We start from the raw sequence: 21,878 nt of genomic DNA, 5'->3' as shown, positions 1-21,878 counted from the left end.
TAACCCCTCTGTGAGAACGAACAGTATTCATACTTGACTGGGTCCTTGTACATAACTTGCACTAATTCTACCAGTGTTTCTGGGGTTTCAATCCACTGCAGAACTATGCAAATCATATTTCTCTGGACCTTGTCATATGCTTTCTCCAAGTGTAGGAATCCTCATTTGGACTCTTTCCTCATTTCTAACTTCTTTTCAAGTACATGTCCCACTCCAAACATTGGGTCAGTTGTGCTGCACCCTGATCTGAATCCGAACTGCTCATCTCCCATCTAACTTTCTACTATTCCTGTGCATATTCATTTATCAGTCACCATCTCCAGAGTTTTCATGAAGGTACTGCCCATAGTTGAGTGTCCTTTTATTCTTGTACACTGGCGCTATAATGCTTATTCTTCATTTATCTGGGATATGCTTTTCTCTCCATACCGCTGTAAGTGCCCTCCAGATCCCTTTCTCTCCTATCTCACCCAGTGTCTTGATCATATCTGCTGTCACCTCATCTGTGCCTTCTGCTTCACCTGGCTTCATTTTCCTTAGCCCATCATAAAAGTAAGAACAGCACTCCTCCTTTTTCTCTCATCGTAGGCTGTGTCTGGTGCAGTGCAGCTTCTGTGGGGATTTCTTTGTTCAGAAGCCGCTGAAAGTACTCTTGTCTGCCTTTGATGTCCTGTGAGGAAATCCTTATGAAGGGTATGCAATTCTTTTCTTAATCTTTCTCTTTGCCTAGCAACCTGACACGGTTTCTGAGTGCCATCTGCTGAGTCACTTTCCAGAAGCTGGTAGAGTGCCTCTGATGCCTCGTTCTTTGCTATTGCAACTCCTTTCTTAGCTTCTTTGTTAGCCAACCAGTATTCCTTCCTACCTTGATCAGTCTTTTCTGCCTCCCACTTTTTCCTGCACTCCTTTCTTTTGATGACTCCGCCAGCTTGCCTTTTGTACCTTATTTCCATGCTTGTATTGGCCAAGTAAAGCTCTGACATGTGTCTTGCACTTTCCATTTAGGTATCTTTTGTTCACTATTCCTAGAAAATGACTAAGCTGACAGAAATAGTGCATATGGCAAAGGCCAGACAAATTCTGTTTTGATGACCTGTCTTTGCCATGTCTTCCAGGCAGTACTAGCTTCCCCGATCTGCGTGACTACAGAATCTGTCACCGTTTCTTGTGACCCATTGAAACGGCCTTGCAGTTTGAATGCGCTAATTGTTCTGAGCTGTTACAACTAAAGCTAGTACAGGAAACGCAGATTAAGTAGTGAGCTAAAATCAAAAGGCAACATTTCACATGCTTTGATATGTATGGCAAGAATAGTATGATTACTTCCCAACCTGCAGACATTGAAAATGGGTACAAAGGCCTTTGAAAAAGTAGGTACATCCAGCCAAAACTCTGGGCATCTAATTATCACAAAATCTGAATACCTAGTAGCACACAACTCTTCCTGCTTCCAGTAGGAGTCTGTGATGCAACGCATTTAAAAAAGTGTCTAATGATGGAAAATTATAAACACATAATCAGAGCTGGTGTAAAATCGGTAGACTTTTAAAGGACTGTATTGCAAAATGTTTCCACACAATGTCCTTTACTATTACTTCTAAAAAAGTAAGATGCTTTCTCTAAATTAGTACATTCCTCCAAATAGGGAAAGTTGAGACATTTCTGTGTGCGCACGTGCATGGGTTCACTGCTCACCTCAAAATGCCTAAAGGTTAATTTAGGTTGTAAATGCTGTAAATTCCTATGCCATGCTGTAGCATAAAGGCATGTACTGTGACTTCACAGGAAAGCTGACACTGTTGAAAACCTCTTAAAGTGCACATTTGAAATTTGTTTTGTTGGTTCTTTGCCATCTGTAAGGTATTTTGGTTTCTTTTTGCCTTGTAGTTTTATCCTGCCAATCAGTGATAAAAGTGCTATCCCCCGAAGACGGGAAAGCAAGCCTGGTGAAAGCTGCACAGAAATTTTGCCAGTTAGTAGAAGACCAGCAAAGTAAACCAACTGACATGAACATTGGTGTATTTGACAACTTACTCAAAGGTATGTTATGTGACAGCACTGAATAAATTACAAAATGTACATGTTGCTAAGTTACAAGGGTCCTGTTTGCCATTTAGAGCACATAAGCATGTGTAAATACCTGGTCACGAATATTTGAAAAATATTCTGCAGTATCTACAGGATCTACTAGGCTATCTTTGTGCATTTAACATTCTAGCAATAACCCACTCCTGGGTGTGGGTAATGCTGGATTTTGGTCACCAGGGCAAAGCCCGAGTGGCCAAACAAAGCCAGCCGTGGGTAAATCCAGCATTACCCACACCCAGAAGTGGGTTATTGCTATTATACAATGACATTATTTAAGAAAAAAATAATTACTTTTCTTAAATAATGGCATTGTATAATGCCTCCTTGCTGCCCTTCCGCAGCTGTCTGGTATTCTGCGGCAGTTCTGATGTACTGAGCATGCGTATGCCTACGCAGTACATCAGAGCTGTGGGCAAAAGCAACGGAGAAAGCAAGATCTCTGTTGCTTTTTACTGTTTTGCTATGTTAAATGGGTTTAACATAGCGAGACAGCTTTAAAAAAAAAGCAACGGAGAATCTCTGTTGCTTATTTTAAAGCTATCTCGCTATGTTGAACCCATTTAACATAGCAAGGCAGTTTTGAAAAAAGCAAAGGAGAAAGCAAGATCTCCGTTGCTTTTTACACACTGTCTCGCTATGTTAAAGGAGTTTAACATAGACAGCTTTAAAAAAAGCAACGGAGATCTCCGTTGCTTTTTTTAAACGTGTCTCGCTATGTTAAACTCCTTTAACATAGCGAGACAGTATTTTTAAAAAAGACCTATACTAATGGAAAAAGTCTGGGCGACCGGACCTTTTTCCATTAGTATAAGTCGGTTTACAACGTGCACGCTGACCAGTCGGCGTGCACGTTTTGGAATATTAATGGGGGGGTCATGGTATAATTGAGTATATTTACTTTTTCTGAATGGTATGTAGACACTTCAATGGAATACTTGCACAGGGGTCTTAAAAATGTTGTGGTAATGACTCATCATTCCAAGAGGTGTTTAAACATTTTTGTTAACATACCTCTCTAGTTTAATAACTGAAGTTGTTGTATCTTTCGGCTTTTCCCGGTTAGGGGTTGCCTCAGCGGAACTCCGGTCCGCTAATGATTGGCAGTAGAGTTTTGCATGCCGAGTTGCCGGCCCTGACGCACAACCTTCAACGAAGGGATGCCCATTCACGCATGTCTCCACACAGAAGACGCTCTAGCTGAGAATCGAACAGGACAACCTATTACTGTGAGGCGACAACGCTACTGCCGCACCACCACTTAAACTAATCCAAAGCCTACAGTACTTTGTATGGTACAGTTTATCTGTAACTTGATAAATGCAGATCAGTGTGATCTGGCTTTGGCTTTTGTATCTGAAACTGGCACAAAAACATAGATTTTTTTTTTTTTTTTACATCAAGACCGAGTAGCCAAGAAGTGCCACCAGTAGTGTATGGCCATGTCTGCCATGTCCGACCTTCTGTTGATATGTTTCCCTGTTGCATATTTTGTGGTCCCTTTCTGTACCAGCTGCTTTTGTCAGATAAATTTGACTTGTGAAACTGAGTGTCTGTTTGGTTGCTCCTTGTTGGTTCCCTACCAATATAAAAATATGGTTAGGTACACAACATTAAAGTACATGTTTTTGGAATCATTCTGTGTAGTCTACTTTAGGGATTTTGTATCTGAGGTGGCCTTATGAGCCTTTATGCTTAAATCCATGTATTATAGCCATGTTGTATTGGGAAAGACCTCACTTCAGCAAATTGCATTAACCACCTGTAAAACAGTGTATGTGTTGTAACTTTAAGAAGCATTTTAAAGTGAGGGTACGTGCATATAAATAGAGAGCATGTGCAGGCAGCAGTGCCATTTTGGGAGGACAGGCAGTGTCTTCACATGTATGAGTGCAGTAGTCAGTCTGTTTATAAGGTTATTTAAGTTTAAGTTACGAAGCCTCAATCCTGATGTTTGTATATAATAAATCTGCTTGAACCGAACCCACAACTGTTCGTCTATTTTATCCTGACCAGATGAGTGACAAGAACTGGGATAGAGTGCAACAACTTCAACCCATGAGGTGCAGAGTTAATGGTAAAGGTATATTGAGCAGGTTGGGTGATACAGTGTTCAAATGATTAAAAAAAAGGCCAAAAACTAACCAGGTAACCAAACTCACATAAATGATTTATTTCGTAAAGCGCAAAATGTATTAATCAACTGAAAGGCAAAAAACACATTATTGATTAAATGAAATATTCAAAACTGTGACATTTGATAGAATTTTCAGAAATACTTGTGTGGATGTTCAGAGTTGCTTCCAATGTTATTCGTGTATCACTGTTGCAGTCATTACATTTGGGTAATCTGCTGGCAGGTTGCCCTCAGTCGGCCTGATTAACAAAGTCTTGGGTCCTGCGTCGGTTGCTGTCCTTTCTTCCATGACGTCAGGTCGTCAGGGGTATAAAACATGCAGCCGACGCCATTACATCAGTCTTTCTTGCTGCGTGGTGCCCGAAGCAGAAGCAGTTCGCAAGTGCCGGTCGGCCGAATCCTAAAATGTTCGTTTTTGAGTTTCAGAACCGAAGTCTTCAACTAAAAGCTAAGTACCCCGTTGGGGAAACCTTTTCTTGCTCCTTACCGATGTCAGTAAATGTTAATAATTGTATTACTTGTGGGAAGCAAATACCTTATAAGGATTTCCATTTGTACTGTATTCCTTGGCTAGGCCCTGACCACGACGTACCTTGCTGTCGGTTTTGTGCTTATTTAATCAGCGCACTAGTCGTCATCGGTACATTTTTGCTTCTAAATATTTCAGTTGTTGGTTTAATTATCCAGAAATGACATTGGTTAGCCATCCGACTACCGGAATATAGAAAAAAACACAAAGAAGAAGACAGGCCGTTGAGGTCCAAAACTGCCGACGATGCTTCTCCTAAGCCAGTCGCCAGTTCGCCGGTACTCAGTGAGGTGCTTTCGCAACCCCTAATACCCGCTACTTCTGATTCGCTGGCCTCTACTGAGACCCATTCGGAGTCTGGTATGCCGCGAGATGCTTCACCTATGGAATCTGCAGATGTCTCTACCTTGGATGAGTCCGGAGCCGCTGTGCAGGCACCGGCTTCTGAGGGTGTATTCAGGCCTACAGACTTGCATATTAAACCGACTCCATCTTCAATACTCGGGCCTAAATCTCATTTTTTGTCTAAAAAAAGACTCCCTGGCCGCATGTGCAGGCCCCTATGCCTAAAAAACAAATGATCAAAATGGCTGAAGATTTAATTACTCTAATCAGGGGTAGTCAACCCCCCGCCCCCTTAGGGCTGAATTTGATTTATGAATCTTCTGAACAGGACTCTGTTTCTTCTGACTCTTCTAATGACCTGGATTTGTCCATACCTACTTATGAGGACTCTGAATAGGATTCCATTCCCTCTGCTTCTCCCCCTGAGGATTTTTCTTTTGGGGAAACTTAACATACCTTAAGGGAGCATTTCCACTGGGAAAGTCAGGATTTGTCTGAATCCAAAAAGAGGCTTAGGGATTTCCTTCTTCCTCCTCAGCATAGGCCTTTAGCTATACCTCCTGTGCTAGACATTGTTGATGTGTTTTCAGAATCCAGTATGGCTCCTGATTCCTTGCCTCTGGCCCCTAGTAAATCAGACAGGTACTACAGGGTTCCTGAGTCCCACAAATTCCTTTTCAAAAATCCTGTTGCGGACCCTGAAACCATTTCTCAGGGGCCTAAGGGCATTGAGGCTTCTACTGCTAAAAATCCTACCCCTTCTGATAGAGACTCCAGGATGCTGGATAGATGGGGTAAAAAGGTTTATACTTCTGCAACCTTGGCAATCGGGGCTTTAAATGGTCAATTCCTTTTGCTAAAATGTCAACAGCATATCATGGGACTGCTTAAACAGAAAATGATGCTGATTTCTGACTGTGTGGAAAATAAAGATTTACAGGATTTATTGCATTCAGCTGAACAAGTTGGAAAACATAGTTTGCAATGTGGTTTTGTTTCTTTAGAGGCCTCTTTCAGGGCTGCTGTTACTGGGTCTGTGCTTAGAAGGTATGCTTGGCTTAAGGAGCAGTCTCTGCTGATCATGTTAAAGCAAAATTGTTGGATGCTCCTTTGCAACAGGACCTTCTGTTTGGCAATAAGGCTGAAGAAGTTCTAAAAAAGATAGAAGCTAAAGCTAAATCTATCCAAACTGTAAAAGATTTCTTACAAGTACAACCTCCTAGATTTAGTAGGCACTGGCCTACTAAGAACTGGTCCTTTCAAGCTCCTTCCAGAGCCACTCAAGCCAAACCCAGACCATCCAAAAGCACCAGGTTTCAGTCCCAAGGGACTTTCAGAACTAAGCAATGGGGTACTTCCACTTCCAAATCTAGAAATAACAAGACTCCACCCTATGGTAAACAGACTCAATGACTTTCCTTTAAAATTACCAAGCACTTACCTCTTAGCCGCCCCTTTGGGGCGGAAACTTAGCTCTTCATGCAAAAAACTGGCAACTTATAACCCAGGATAAATGGGTTTTAAATAGTGTCCCAGGGATACAGATTTCATTTCCACACGTTGCCAACTCCAAACGGGTAGCCAGATCTTCCCCCAAATCAGTGGGCAGAGGCTCAGAAACAAGTAATTTCCCTTCTAAACATGCGGGCAATGCAACTAGTACCAGAAGAGGAAAAGGGACAAAGTTTCTATTCCAGACTTTTCCTGGTACCCAGAAAAGACAAATCATGACATCCATTTCTCGACCCGTCTACTCTAAACACCTTTCTGGACATTCCAAAATTCAAGATGCTGACTCTTCACCAGTTACTTCCTATGCTAGACAATGATGCCTGGCTGGCAACTCAAGATTCAAGAGGCTTACCTGCATATCCCAATCAGGGAATCTTGCAGAAGATACCTCCGCTTCAAAGCAGGCTTCTTGCATTATCAGTTCTCTGCACTGCCTTTTGGCTTGTCTACTGCGCCCAGTGTATTCACAAAGTGCCTGGCTCCAGTAATTGCATTTTGCAGGCAAAGAAATATTCAAATATATCCATACCTTGACAATTGTCTAATTCAGGTAGAAAACCAGGCCATTCTTTTAAAACATCTGGCATTTGTAAAACGGGTTCTAACTTGTCTAGGGTGCACCATAAACGAAAAGAAATCACAACTGATACCCTCTCAAAAAATTACATTCCGGGGTGCAAGCTTGAATACAACTGCCCAGATGGCTTTCCTTATGGCAGAAAAGCAAATTAATTTGGTGACTTACTAGGTGGCCACAAAAATCCTGCTATCTGCAAGGCAAATACTGCAAGCCTTGGGGTTCATGGCCTCCTGCAGTCTTCTAATTCCATATGCAAGACTGCATATGAGGAAACTTCAGTGGTACTTAAAAAGTTTATGGAGCCAACATTCACAGCCTGGAAACAATGATTCCTATCATACCTTGCCTGCACCTAGAGTTCCTATGGTGGGCAGAGGCCTGCCACCAAAACAAGGAACTGCCATTCACACCACCCCCTGCCGCCCAAACCCTAACTGCAAATGCATCAGACTATGCATGAGGGAGACTCATCTGGCAGGGAAGTGCATTCATGGAAAATGGAGCCCAAATCAAATGCACCTTCATATCAATCAAAAAGAAATGCTAGCTGTACAGAATGCACTGACAGCCTTCAAGGACTACATTTAACCAGGACAACTAATGGTAAAAACGGACAACACCACAGTTATGTGATACATAAACAAGCAGGTGGGTACACATTCCTACCCCTTCTGCAGACTAGCCATTGCATTGTGGAACACGGCCTTGAGCTACCAAGTACAACTACAAGCTCAATTCCTGCCAGGAAAGCTGAATATTCTGGCAGTCGAACTAAGCAGAAATCTCATGGACCCACACGAATGGAAACTGGAACCACAGATTTTCAGCATGTTGACACGCAAATGGGGGAGCCCAGACATAGATCTTTTTGCCTCATCCAAGAACTACCAGTTGGACAAATTTTGCACAAGAACACCTCATAAAAAAGCCTGGAAAGTGGATGTTCTGTCCTTCATCTGGAAAAACCTATCAGTTCTATGCCTTTCCCCCTCTGCCTCTGCACACCAAAGTTCTATTAAAAGTCAAACAGGACAAACCAAACATGATTTTGATTGCTCCTGACTGGCCTCGCCAAACACTGGTACCCAGTCCTGCGCAGTGTGTCACAGATTTCTCCGTGGCACCTGCCTCAGACACCTTCCTTACTGTCTCAGCAGGAGAACCAAATGCTGCACCCTCAGCTCCAAACATTGAATCTTGCAGCTTGGCTAATCATTTAATTTCCCCCTTAGCACCCCTCAGAAAACCTGTGATGGATGTCATTTTGGAGGCGTGAAGACCTAGTACTCGAAAATATTATGCTGACAAATGGAAAAGATTCTGTGCCTGAAATCCATCTCAAGGGATGAGCACAGCAGCGCTCAATTTACCTCAGATTTTGCAATACTCAACTGAGATGCTTCACAAGGGCCTGTCTTTTTCTTCCATAAAAATCCATGCCTCAGCCATTTCAGCTCTTTACAACACAGAACCCCCCCCTTCTCTCATCCTCTGCTAAAGCAGTATCTCAGAGGGGCCAAGACAACCCAGGAGGGCTCCAACCCCTTCCTGGGACCTTAACTTTGTATTGGAGAAACTCACTCTACCTCCTTTCGAGCCAGCTGCTACTGCAGACTTAAAATTTATTTCCTGGAAAACAGCCTTCCTTTTAGCAATCACTTCAGCTAGAAGCATATCTGAATTACTGGCCCCTATAACAGTGGAGCCTTTCATCATCTTTCATGCGGACAGGGTGATGTTCTTCATGTTTTACTGTTGCAGTCATTGCATTTGGGTAATCTGCTGGCCAGTTGCCCTCAGTCAGCCTGATTAACAAAGTCTTGGGTCCTGCATCAGTTGCTGTCCCTTCTTCCATGACGTCAGGTCGTCAGGGGTATAAAACATGCAGCCAACGCAATTGCATCGGTCTTTCTTGCCGCACAGTGCCCGAAGCAGAAGCAGTTCACAAATGCCGGTCGGCCAACCCCTGAAATTTTTGTTTTCAAGTTTCAGAATCAAAGTCTTCAACTAAAAGCCAAGTACCCCGTTGGGGAAACTTTTGCTTGCTCCTTACTGATGTCAGTAAAAGTTAATAATTGCATTAGTAATGAACAGTCCAATGAGTGCGATAAGTAGGGCAAATACCTCCCTTATAGTTAGCAAAACAGTTAAAATGATCGTAGAAACAAGGGTAGGTAAACCAAATACTGACGTCTTTTTTGCAACAGAATCAAGCATATATCAAACCTCCAATGTATATTAGAGACCAAAAACAACTCCAAATTTCCAAACTCCGGTTTATTTCTTGAACAGACAATAAAATGCAGGTAAGCGCTTTCACCGATATGGCTTCTTCAGACCCATCTAACAAACATCATTTACCCTCATTTAAATATATTGCTTTGGCGGGGAAAAAAACTTTAAACTAAGATTTAAAGGTATATCTCATTGCTAACTCAGCCATGGATTATTATTACATACTAGGAAATATCTTCATATACACAAGATATATTCATAAAATATACACATTGCAATCATATTAGTATAATGAAACACACTATCCTGCAACAACTTTAAAAACTTAAAATTAAATTAAATTTCTGACTTCTAATATATATACTGACTTCTATTGAACTCAAACTTGTCACTCTAATACATCTATAGTTGTGAAAGAAAAAACATATACAATATTTAAAAATATATGCATATATAAAAATATAAAAACATAATATATATATGCTTAAAAACATGTTATTAACTAGAAAACATGTAATAATATGTATATTATAAACATTTGGTAGAAAGCGCTCAATGAATGTATATATAATGAAAACTATAATAAAGCTAAGCAATATATATTTCATCTATGTAATTTCCTAGATTTTAAGAATGGTTTCACTGGGACCATACTATTCAGACCAGGTGGACAGTCAGACTTCAATCTAATAATCCAATTAGCTTCTCTAGTCTCCGTAAAAGTCTTGAGATGCCTAAAGATTTGTATATTAAACCGACGCCATCTTCAAAAGTAAGGCTAAACTCTACTTCTGTGTCTAAAAAACTGACGCGTGGGCCCACGTGTGCAGGCCCCTATGCCTAAAAAACAAATGATCAAAATGGCTGAATAATTATTATGATCAGGGGTAGCCAACCCCCTTCTGCTAAGAGGCCTAGGCAAGACACTGATTATGAATCTTCTGATCAGGAATCTATTTCTTCTGATTCTTACTGAACAGGATTTATCTATACCTACTTATGAGGACTCTGATGCAGAAGATTCCATTCCTTCTGCTTCTCCCCCTGAGGATTTCTCTTTTGGAGAAACTTTACATACCTTAAGGGAACATTTCCACTGGGGAAGTCAGGATTTTTCTTAATCTAAAAAGAGACTTGGGGATTTCCTTCCTCTTCCTCAGCATACAAAATGAAACCGCTGTACAACAATGGCCAGTGAAGTAAAGTCCTCAGCATAGGCCTTTGGCTATAACTCCTGATGTAATGGGATCCTATCTCGCCTACATTCATAACTGATGGGTTCGGAGCCGATCCATCGGCTCCGACTCGGCCACTATATAGTAGAACGAAGTCTCTAATTGGCTGGGCTACCCCTTATCCCAGAATGCACCACCCCTGCTTCCTCGGATCTCGTTTGCCGCTTTTCAAGCTAGACGTGGGTCTCGACTTGGCTGGAGCTAAGTGGTTTTTTGTTTACTTTTTGGTCTTTTGACCTAGGGTTTTCTTCACAAATTTAACAAACAGCTGTTTTAACAGCTTTACGTGTGTGTGTGAACCTGTTTCGGTGTGATTGGTATTTTTACTACTTACCGGGCAAGGCCTGTTTAAGTTAGAGGGCCCTTGCCCTTATTTGTGAGTCAATGTGTTTATTTTGTCTACTTTAAGGTTTGCTTTTCGCCCTACTGTACGTCCTGATTTATCGGGCTAAGCCCGTTTAAGTTAGAGGGCTTCTGCCCGTTTTGTATTGTGTATCTCGGGCCAGTCCCGTTTTTGAGTCAAGGGCTCGTGCCCTACTTTGTTACTTTTCGTGGTGGAAAATAGTTGTGTGATAGGATGTCAAAAGAGCAGAAGTCTGGTTTTAAAAAGTGCACCAAGTGCAACTACAAAATGTCTCTTACTGATAGCCATGCTGTTTGCGTATATTGTTTAGGACCGAAACATTTGCAGGAAACATGTAGTTTGTCATGCTTTTTCCTCTAGGTGCCCGACCTGTTAACTCATCAGTTGGGACAGTCTCACCCATCCCTCAGGTCCTTGAGGTTGGCCGCTTGGTTACTCCACTTCCAACCTTAGTCAGAGATAACTCTCTTTCTCCAGACGTCATCCACATTTTGTCCTCTTCTCACAAACCTTCCACTATTAAACTGTATTCCAGCAAGTGGAAGAGGTTTGCTCTTTGGGCCCAGCAACGAGGTATAGAACCCCTTACCGCCCCAGTACCTCAGGTTTTAGAATTCCTGGCTTCTTTGTTTTATTTGGGCTCTTCAGTTTCCACAATTAAAGTCCAACTGGCAGCTATCTCTGATTTTCATGTCTCCTTTGAGCCTTCCTTAATGGCAAACAGGCTTTGCAAATCTTTCCTTAAAGGAGCGTGGCTCCTTCGGCCCCCAATAGCCTATCCTGTGCCCCCTTGGGACCTGAATATGGTTCATAGGTTTATACTAGGCTATCTACCCTAAGGCATTTATAAGCGTAGCCCAAATTTTTGTGGCTTACGCCACCCCTTATATGAAAAAATACTGTGCCCATTAGTTTGTTGTGCCTCTGTCCAGCAGTGACACAGAGATGATTCCCGGGGTAAACCTACGATCTCCCATCCACAGGTCAAGATTTCTCTTGAACAGAGCCAGCGAGGTGCTCTGCCTCACATGGATCGGGATTTTATTCCACAGCATAGGGAGTCTCTGAGTGATAAATCTATCCCTCCAGCACGTCCTATTTATATCCGTGCTAAGGTTTAAGTCGCTTGCTCTAGTGGTTTTGGTGGATTTGGATTTTTTGAGGTGGAGCATGTCCATTACTTCTGGGTTGGACATGGCCTTGTATGTCAGGCACATGTCACCTCTGAGCAGACTGTATGCGACTGAATAGAGCTGGAGTTTCTTCAATCTGGCAGCATATGACAGATTTTGGAGTCCTTATCCTTTTGGTGAGGAACTTTTGGGGTCTCCAATTGCTGCAGATGTCTGGTGAGATACATCCCGAATGGGGCATTGTACTTGATCATTGGTCGGATAAGTGAAGAGTACAGGGGAACAATGACCTCACTAGATCTGGATGTGAATCCCTTCATGATCAGGTGGGCAATGTAGAAGGTCTTTCTAACCACTTTAGCAACGTGAGTGTCAAAAGAAAGGCCACTGTCAGCCTGGGTCCCCAGGTCCCTGATAACCTCTTCTGTGCTTAGTGGATTGCCACCTATATGGTAGCTTGGGGTTACCTTGTTTTTCCCGAAGGGTATGACTATACATTTTAACTGCCCGCCCCTTTGAACCAGCAGCTACTTGGGATATAAAAGTTCTATCTTGGAAAACCGCCTTTTTGGTGGCAATAACCTCTGCCAAGCGGGTCTCAGAGCTTCAGGCTCTCTGTTCTAATCCTCCTTATTTGACTTTTCACAAAGACAGAGTGTTGCCCAAGGTAGCATCCCCCTTATGCATTCAACAATCCTTGGAGCTCCCTGTGTTTTTTCCCAAATTCTCCAATAGCGCAGAATATATTTTCCATCAGTTGGATGTTCACAGACAACTGCGTTTTTATTTAAGTAGGACCAATCAGACACGAAAGTCAGATCAGCTGTTTGTGTCCTTTGCAGAAAATAGGTTGGGTCAACCGGTGGCTAAAACAACCATAGCCAAATGGATTAAAGATTGCATCTCCTTCATTTATTCACGGTCCGGCAAAGAGCTACCCTTCCCAGTCAGGGCTCATTCTACCAGGGCAATGGCTACTTCTGTAGCATTCCACTCCAAATTATCGATAGATATCATCTGTGCGGCCGCTACCTGGACTTCTCTGCACACCTTCATTTCTCATTACAAGATAGATGTGGCTTCACGGGGTAGAGCTTCCTTTGGTTCCACAGTTCTCAGGAGTGTTTTCCAATGAGCCACCTGGGATTTAGGTGCTAGGGACGCTGTCCCATCAGTTATGAATGTAGGCGAGATAGAATCCCATTACATCTTTTAGTTATGTACTTACCATAACTTCGGATGTATGGGATTCATCTCGCCTACATTCATACGCACTCCTTCCCCCTTCCCATTGGATTTAGAGGGAATGTTGCTACTTACTGAGTTTTTCTCTTGAAGGACTTTAGTTTGTTGCAGTTGCTGGTATGTCTCTGTGTCTGGATGTAGGTATGAAAGCGAACAAACAAGATCTGGGGAAGCAGGCGTGGTGCATTCTGGGATAAGGGGTAGCCCAGCCAATTAGAGACTTCGTTCTACTATATAGTGGCCGAGTCGGAGCCGATGGATCGGCTCCGAACCCATCAGTTATGAATGTAGGCGAGATGGATCCCATACATCCGAAGTTATGGTAAGTACATAACTAAAAGATCTAGACATTGTTGATGATGTTTTTTCAGAATCTAGTATGACTCCTGATTCTTTGCCTCTGGCTCCTAGTAAGATAGACAGATACTATAGGGTTCCTGACTTCCACAAATTCCTTTTCAAAAATCCTACTGCTGATCCTGAAACCATTTCTCAGGGTCCCAAGGGCATTAAGGCCTCTACTGCTAAAAATCCTACCCCTTCTGATAGAGATTCCAGGGCACTGGATAAATGGGGTAAGAAGGTTTGCACATCTGCAACCTTGGCAATCAGGGTTTAAACTGTCAAGTTCATATGCTTAAATATCAACAGCGTATCATGGGACTAATTAAACAAAAAATGATGTTAATCTCTGACTGTGTGGAAAATAAAGATCTGCAGGATTTATTACATTCAGCTGAACAAGTTGGAAAGCATACTTTGCAATGTGGTTTTGATTCCTTGGAGGCCTTTTGCAGGGCTGCTGTAACTGGATCTGTGCTAAGAAGGCATGCTTTGCTCAAAGAGCAAACACTGCCTGACCATGTTAACGCAAAATTGTTGGATGTTCCTTTACAACAGGACCGTCTCTTTGGTAATAAGGCTGAAGAAGTGTTAAAAAAAGATGGAAGATGAAGCTAAATCTATGCAAACTGTGAGAGATTTCTTACAAGTGCAACCTCCAAGATTTAGTAGGCACTGGCCTACTAAGAACTGGTCCTTTCCAGTTCCTTCAAGAGCTGCTCAAGTCAAATCAGGACATTCCAAAGGCTCCAGGTTTCAGTCACAAGGAAGTATGGGGTGCCTCCACCTCCAAATCTGGAAACAACAAGTCACCATACTATGGTAAACAGTCTCAGTGACTTCCCTCTACAATCACCAAGCACTTACCTTTTAGCCGCCCCTTTGGGTGGAAAACTGGCACTTCATGCACGAAACTGGCAACTTATTACCCAGGACAAATGGGTTTTAAATAGATACAGATTTCATTTCCACACATTGCCAATCCCAAACGGATGGCCAGATCTGTCCCCAAATCAGTGGGCAGAGGCCCAGAAACAAGTTCTGTTCCTCATGAGCATGGGGGGCTATTCAACCAGTACCAGAAGAGGAAAAGGGACAAGGTTTCTATTCAAGACTTTCCTGGTACCCAGAAAAGACAAATCATGGCGTTCAGTTCTGGACTTATCCACTCTAAACACATTTCTGGACATTGCAAAATTCAAGATGCTGACTCTTCAACAGTTAACTACTTATGCTAGGCAAAGCTGCTTGGTTGGTAACTCTAGACTTAGAGGCTTACCTGCATATCCCAATCAGGGAATCTTGCAGAAGATACCTCCGCTTCAAAGCAGGCTACTTGCATTACCAGTTCTCGGCACTGCCCTTTGGTTTATCTACTGCACCCAGGGTCTTCACAAAGTGCCTGGCACCAGTAATTGCATTTTGCAGACAAAGAAATATTCAAATATGTCCATACCTGGACAATTGTCTAATTCAGGCAGAAAACAAGGACATTCTTCTAAAGCATCTGGTGTTTGTAAAAAGGGTTCTAACTTGTCTAGGATACACCATAAACAAAAAGAAATCACAACTGGTACCCTCTCAAAAAATTACATTCCTGGGTGCAAGCTTGAATACTACTGCCCAGATGACTTACCTTACCCTAGAAAAGCAAATTCAATTGGTGACTTACTTCAAACAGGTGGCAACAAAAACCCTTCTATCTGCAAGACAAATTCTGCAAGCCTTGGTGTTCATGGCCTCCTGCATTCTTCTAATTCCATGTACAAGACTGCATATGAGGAAACTTCAGTGGTACTTTAAAAAGTTTATGGAGTCAACATTGTCACAGCCTGGAAACAATGATTCCTGTTATACCTTGCCTGCAACTAGAGTTCCTATGGTGGGCAGACGCATGCCACCAAAACAAGGGACTGCCATTCACTCACCCCCCTGCTGCCCAAACCCTAACTACAGATGCATCAGACTATGCTTGGGGGGCTCATCTGGCAGGAAAGTGCATTCAGGGCATATGGAGCCCAAATCAAATGCACCCCTACATATCAATCAGAAAGAGATGCTAGCTGTACAGAATACACTGACAGCCTTCAAGGACTACCTTCATCCAGGACAACTAATGATAGACAGACAACACCACAGTTATGTGGTACGTAAACAAGCAGTGGGGGGTACACATTCCTACCCCCTTTGCAGACTAGCCATGGCATTGTGGAACACAGCCTTGACCTATCAAATAAAACTACAAGCTCACTTCTTGTCAGGAAAGCTAAATACTCTGGCAGACGAAGTAAGCAGAAATCTCATGGACCCACACGAATGGAAACTGGAACCACAAGTTTTCAACATGTTGACACGCAAATGGGGGAGCCCAGACATAGATCTTTTTGCCTCATCCCAGAACTATCAGTTGAATAAATTCTGCACAAGAATTCATCACAAAAAAGCTTGGAAAGTGGATGCTCATCAGTCTATGCTTTTCCCCCTCTGCCTCTGCTCTCCAAAGTTCTACTAAAAGTCAGACAAGACAAACCAAAAATTATTCTGATTGCTCCAGACTGGCCTCGCCAACACTGGTACCCACTCCTGCGCAATGTCACACCTTTCTTCGTGGCACCTGCATCAAACACATTACCTACTGTCTCAGTAGAACTATCAAATTTTGCACACTCAGCTCCAGACTTTGAATCTTGCAGCGTGGCTATTCAACTAATTTCACCCTTGGCATCCCTCAGCAAACCTGTGATGGATGTCATGTTGGAGGCTAAAAGGCCTAGTACTAGAAAATCTTATGCTGTAAATGGAAAATATTCTGTGCCTGGAACCAATCACAAGGAATAAGCGCAGCAATGCCCAGTATTCCTCAGAATCTGCAATACTTAACTGAGATGCTTCACAAGGGCCTATCTTTTTCTTCCATAAAAATCCATGTCTCTTCCATTTCAGCTCATTACAATACAGAACCGCCCCTCTTCTCTCATCCTCTGCTAAAGCAGTATCTCAGAGGGGCCAGAATTTAAGACCTCCCAGGAGAGCACGAACTCCTGCATGGGACCTCAGTTTTGTTTTGGAAAAACTCACTCTCCCTCCTTTTGAGCCAGCTGCTACTGCAGACCTAAAATTTCTCTCCTGGAAAACAGCTTTCCTTTTAGCAGTCACTTCAGCTAGAAGGATTTCAGAATTACAGGCTCTTGTTGCAGTGAAGCCTTTTTTTTTTTTTTCATCCGGACAGGTTGGCTCTCCGGACCAATCCATCTTTTATGCCTAAGGTGGTATCCAGTGTGGCTCTTAATCACACCATTCATATGCCAACTTTCTTTCCCAATCCACAGAACAAGGGTGAGTGGATTCTGCATTTGTTGGATGTGCACAGACAACTTAGATTCTACTTAAACAGGACAAAATCTCTAAGAACATCTGAACAACTATTGGTGGCATTTGCTGCAGGGGCAGAGGGAAAGGCTATTTCAGAGCAGACTATTTCCAAATGGATGCAAGCCATTGTATTTGTTTCTGCTATATGCACCATGTTAAACCTATCCCCAAGGGGATCAGATCCCATTCCACCAGGGCTGCATCTACCTCTGCAGCCTTTCTCAGAGGGGTTTCTACCAGAGACATTCTAGAAGCTGCTACCTGGATCTCAGTTCATATGTTCACCAAACATTACAATTTACCTCTCTTCCCTAATTCCAGAGCTGGCTTTGCCACTGCTGTCCTGCAGGGCCTTATAGCTGCTCCTAATGCTGTATAAATCCATCCTCCCAACCATAGCTTTGGGAATCTATCCAAATGTAACGACTACAACAGTGAAACACGAAGAACATAGTACAGTTGTGTACCCTTACCATAAATGTAGATGTTCGAGTGTATTCACTGTTGCAGTCCTGGTTACCTTCCCTCCAGCGCCCTGTTTTTCTCTTTCTATATCTCTACTTTCTTTTACTATGCTTAAGTCTTTTTGGTGTATTTGCTTTTGTTTGGTGGTATATTTTTGTGTTTTTAATTGTGTGTGTGTGTGTGTGTGTGTGTGTGTGTGTGTGTGTGTGTGTGTGTATATGTATGTATATATATATATATATATATATATATATATATATATATATATATATATATATATACATACACACACACACACATATATATATATATATATATATATATATATATATATATATATATACACATATATAGATATAGATAGAGATATATATATAGATATATATATATGTATGTATGTATGTATTTTGCTCCCCATTTGGGGGACTCCTGACATCTGGGGCAAGAAAAACTGATGTAGTGGCGTCGGCTGCATGCTTTATACCACTGATGACCGGACGTCATGGAAGAAGGGACAGCAACTGACGCAGGACCCAAGACTTTGTTAATCCGGCTGACTGAGGGCAATCTGCCAGTAGATTACCCAAATGTAATGACTGCAACAGTTAATACTCTCTAACATTTACATTTATGGTAAGTGTACACAACTGTACTTTTTGCATAACGAGCATGTTTAAAGTAAAACAAGCGCAAGAAAAGTGTAACAAGCATGATAAGAGGTCAGTTAGGCATAACCATTACAATAAAAGGGCAAAATAAGCATAAAAATCAAGGCGATTGCATGCTTTGTAGTAAAGAACCATGTTTTGACATGAGCTGCTATTTCACTTTGACCAAAGCTATTCAAAGTATAACTAGAGATCTGAAGTAGGCACATAATTTGTCAGCAAACTTTGGGATATGGATCCGATCTCGGATCCGAGCCGGCAACTTCTACCACAGCATAGATCCGAGCTCCTAGCTCCTCCCTTTACCCATAATCCCCTGCCAACCCTGACTGACCCCAGATCTAGTTTGCCGTGCTTCAAGCTACAAGCTAGGTTCCTGAGCTCCTGGTATAGTCTAACTTTGTGAGAAAAAAATTTCAATTTTTCTTCCTTTCTCTTTGTGTGAGTGAGAGCGATTGTTTAGGCATTCCCTATAGCCCTTTTTTACCTCTCTTAAATTTAATTTAATTTGTGGTCCTTCTCCTCCCTGCCCTCGCTGGTCGTAGTGTGTGTGGTGTGTATATGGGCCTAGTGGGTGTGTTTCCTTTATTTTATAATGTCGGAGGCCCCTAAAGCCCCTTTTTCAAAGTGCACAGAGTGTGGTCATAAGCTTTCACCGGCGGATGGCCACACTCAGTGCATTAGATGCCTTGGGGTTGAACACCTCTCCTCTCTGGATGCGCGATCTGCGCGGCGTTCAACCCCAGGGCACTTAAGGACCGGAGGTCAAAGTTGATTCTGGCGGGCCTTTTGCCCCCAGATCCGGCTCCGGCCTTCGGCGCTTCTGTGGCCGCTGCCCAGCCTTCGGTGGCGGCCATTCCTTCCTCCCTTCCTCCGGTCGGGACTCAACCTCCCGCTTCGGCTCCGGAGGATAGGGAGGCCAGGAAAGCCAAGTGGAGAGAGAAGCACCATAAGCGGCGGGCCGAGGACTCCTCCTCGGCCCCGCCCGCCAAACGGGCTTCTCCCTGCAGAGCATCTGGGTCACTCCTCCTCGGATCCGGTCCCCTTACTTCTCACCGGGACCCAAGGAGGAGTTTACCCGGTCCCCGTTGAGGTCATCGAGGCGGCACTCCAGGCCTGCCTCGGTGGCCTCTTCGAGGTCCACTTTTAGTATGTCCGATGCAGACATGGACTGGATGATGAGGCGGTTCATCCAGGCCCAGCTGCAGATGGGAGTGCTCTTGCCTCCCCCCCCCCCCTCCGGGGGGGAGCTCGACCCCATTTTTTGCTCCAGTCACTCCTTCTCCGACCCATTTTCCGGGTTCGGAGCCGAGCCGCATTGGATCCAGGGGCGGGGCGGAGCTGACAGTGCTGGGCACTTCGGCTCCGACTGGTCTCTCGAGCTTGTCGGATCCGACCTCTCGGAGCCGTGGACCGAGCTTCGGATCCGAGGGATTTGGTGTGCCTTCGGCTCTGTCCAGGTCGGAGCACACGGGTCCTTCGGATCCGATGGTCTCGGCCCCGGGTCCGATCCCTGCTTCGGATCCGAGTGGGAGTCTGCTCTCTGATCCGATCGAGGGCGGCTCCCCCTCGGCTTTCGCTGCGGTGGAGAGGGCACTGTTGGGTGCATCCGGGCCTCCGGTCCTGGCTTCGGCTCCCCCTTGCACTCCCTCTCAGCTGGTTCAGGCTCCCATCACCCGGCCTTTGGGGCAGCCTGCTTCAACGCCTCAGGGTGTTCCTTCGGAACATGGCATTGCGGGTGAGGCCTCCTCGGACAGCCCCCCCGAGGAGGTTCCTCACAAAGCTAAGTGTAAGAGGAGGCACGTGGACTCCCCCGAGTCCCTTACGGAAGATACGGACTTAGATGAAGGGGAAGACTCCCCAAGATCACCCCCCCGAGGATGTCTCCTTTGGAGACATCATGGAAATGCTTAGGATTAGGGGGGGGGGGTTGGTCTGCCCCCAAGGCTTCCTCAGATGAGTCCGTATTCCTAGAGGCGTTCGAGGCAGGGCCATCTACCTCTTGGGTGTCCCCTCCCCCCAACCCCCTGGTGGACCTTATTTCCACCAGGGCTTGGAAGGAGCCGGACACTGTAGAGCCAGTCCCCAAGCGCCCAGATAGGATCTTGAGTGCCCCTGCAGAGAGAACACATTGGAGCAGAGGTCCCCCCATGGATGCCATGTTGGTGGCGGCGGCCACCAAGTGAGAGTTGGCTCAGGAGAGCTCCATCCACCGAGCAAGGAGTCTCATGCGATGGACCGCCTTTGGAAGCAGGCCTTCAGTTCAGCAACCTTCTCGTTAAGGGCACTGAACTATATGGCACACGTCATCTGGATGCAGCGGGATCTAATAAAAGAATACGCTGCTTCCCCCCCAGAGTCCATGTCGGAAGGGGACAAACAACTGTACTCCTCCTGAATGTCTACTCTACGTTCCATTTCTAACACCTCTATGCGGCTTTTGTCTCACGCCACTGAGGGAACCTCTAGAGCTGGCGGAGTCGGCCTGGTCATGAGGCGACAAGTCTGGCTCCGACATTGTGACTTCTCGGAACACTTTAAGGCGTCATTCGCGAATGCCCCCTTTGATTGTTCTGCACTGTTCAGCAAAACCGTTCGCGACACTTTAGTTTAGAGCGAGAAAGACGGGAAGACTGTCTGCTGTCGGAGTCTGCTTCTCTGCTCCCTAGAGGTCCTTTTCCAAGAACCAAAAGGGTCAGAAGATGTGGTTCCGGAAATTGCAGCAATCCCAGTCTGCTCTGGACAACCAGTCCTCTCGTGGCAGAGGAGGACAGGGAGGACGCCGCCCTCGAGACAGAGGGGGTCTCAGGAATTTTGGGTCCAGAGAACCCTTCTCTGAGAGACCCACACAGAGCCCCTGAGGGGTTGACTGACTGCTTCTCTCTGGAGGCAGTCGGGGGACGTTTTTCGAGGCACCTAGCAACATGGGAGTCCATAACGACAGATCGCTGGGTGCTTTGAATAATATCCAGATGTTACCAAATTCCCTTTATTGTAAACCCCAAAACCAAAAGCCTCCCCGACGTACCACCCAGTCAGAGGGAGGTGGCTGCTACAGAAATTCAGCAGCTTTTACAAAAGAGCCATCCAACCCGTCCCCCCAGATCAGCTCGGATCAGGGTTTTACTCCAGGTTCTTTCTGGTGCCAAAAAAGACGGGGGACTTGAACCATCCTCGACCTCTCTCTCTTGAACCTGGCAGTCCCCAAAGAAAAGTTCTGGATGGTCACGCTGCAATCTATTCTCCCTCTGTTACGGGAGAATGATTGGATGTGCTCGATAGACCTCAAGGATTCGTACTATCACATTCTAGTGGACAGACGCTCCAGGGGGTTTCTCCGCTTCTGGCTGGGAGCTAGTCACTTTCAGTTCAGGGCCCTCCCCTTCGGTCACACCTCAGCCGCCAGGGTGTTCACCAAAGTCTTGGCAGTAATAGCGGCCCACCTGAGACTCCAGGGAATTCAGGTCTTCCCGTACCTGGACGACTGGCTCCTCATCGCCCCAACAAGGCATCTACTCTGTTCATGCAGGGATTACTTCCTCAATCTTGCTCCACGCTTAGGGTTGACTGTCAACATGGCCAAATCCTCTCTGGCTCCTACACAGGTAATAGATTTCATAGGGGCGAGATT

The 21,878-nt window shown here is 44.4% G+C and overlaps 1 protein-coding gene across 3 annotated transcripts in view; it reads left to right on the top strand.

Moving 5' to 3' along the window:
• Positions 1-21,878, top strand: part of NUS1 (NUS1 dehydrodolichyl diphosphate synthase subunit) — a 386,183-nt gene that overhangs the window by 200,647 nt on the left and 163,658 nt on the right. For all 3 annotated transcript variants that reach the window (XM_044074346.1, XM_044074329.1, XM_044074336.1), the window contains exon 3: positions 1,888-2,040. In XM_044074346.1, coding sequence (XP_043930281.1) covers positions 1,888-2,040 — 153 coding nt within the window. The remainder of the gene's footprint in view (positions 1-1,887; positions 2,041-21,878) is intronic.

Source organism: Protopterus annectens, chromosome 1.part1, assembly GCF_019279795.1.
Source record: "Protopterus annectens isolate FY-2018-M chromosome 1.part1, PAN1.0, whole genome shotgun sequence".
Taxonomy (NCBI): Eukaryota; Metazoa; Chordata; order Ceratodontiformes; family Protopteridae; genus Protopterus; species Protopterus annectens.
Note: the sequence above shows the minus strand (reverse complement) of the source record. Positions and strands in the feature narration are given on the sequence as shown.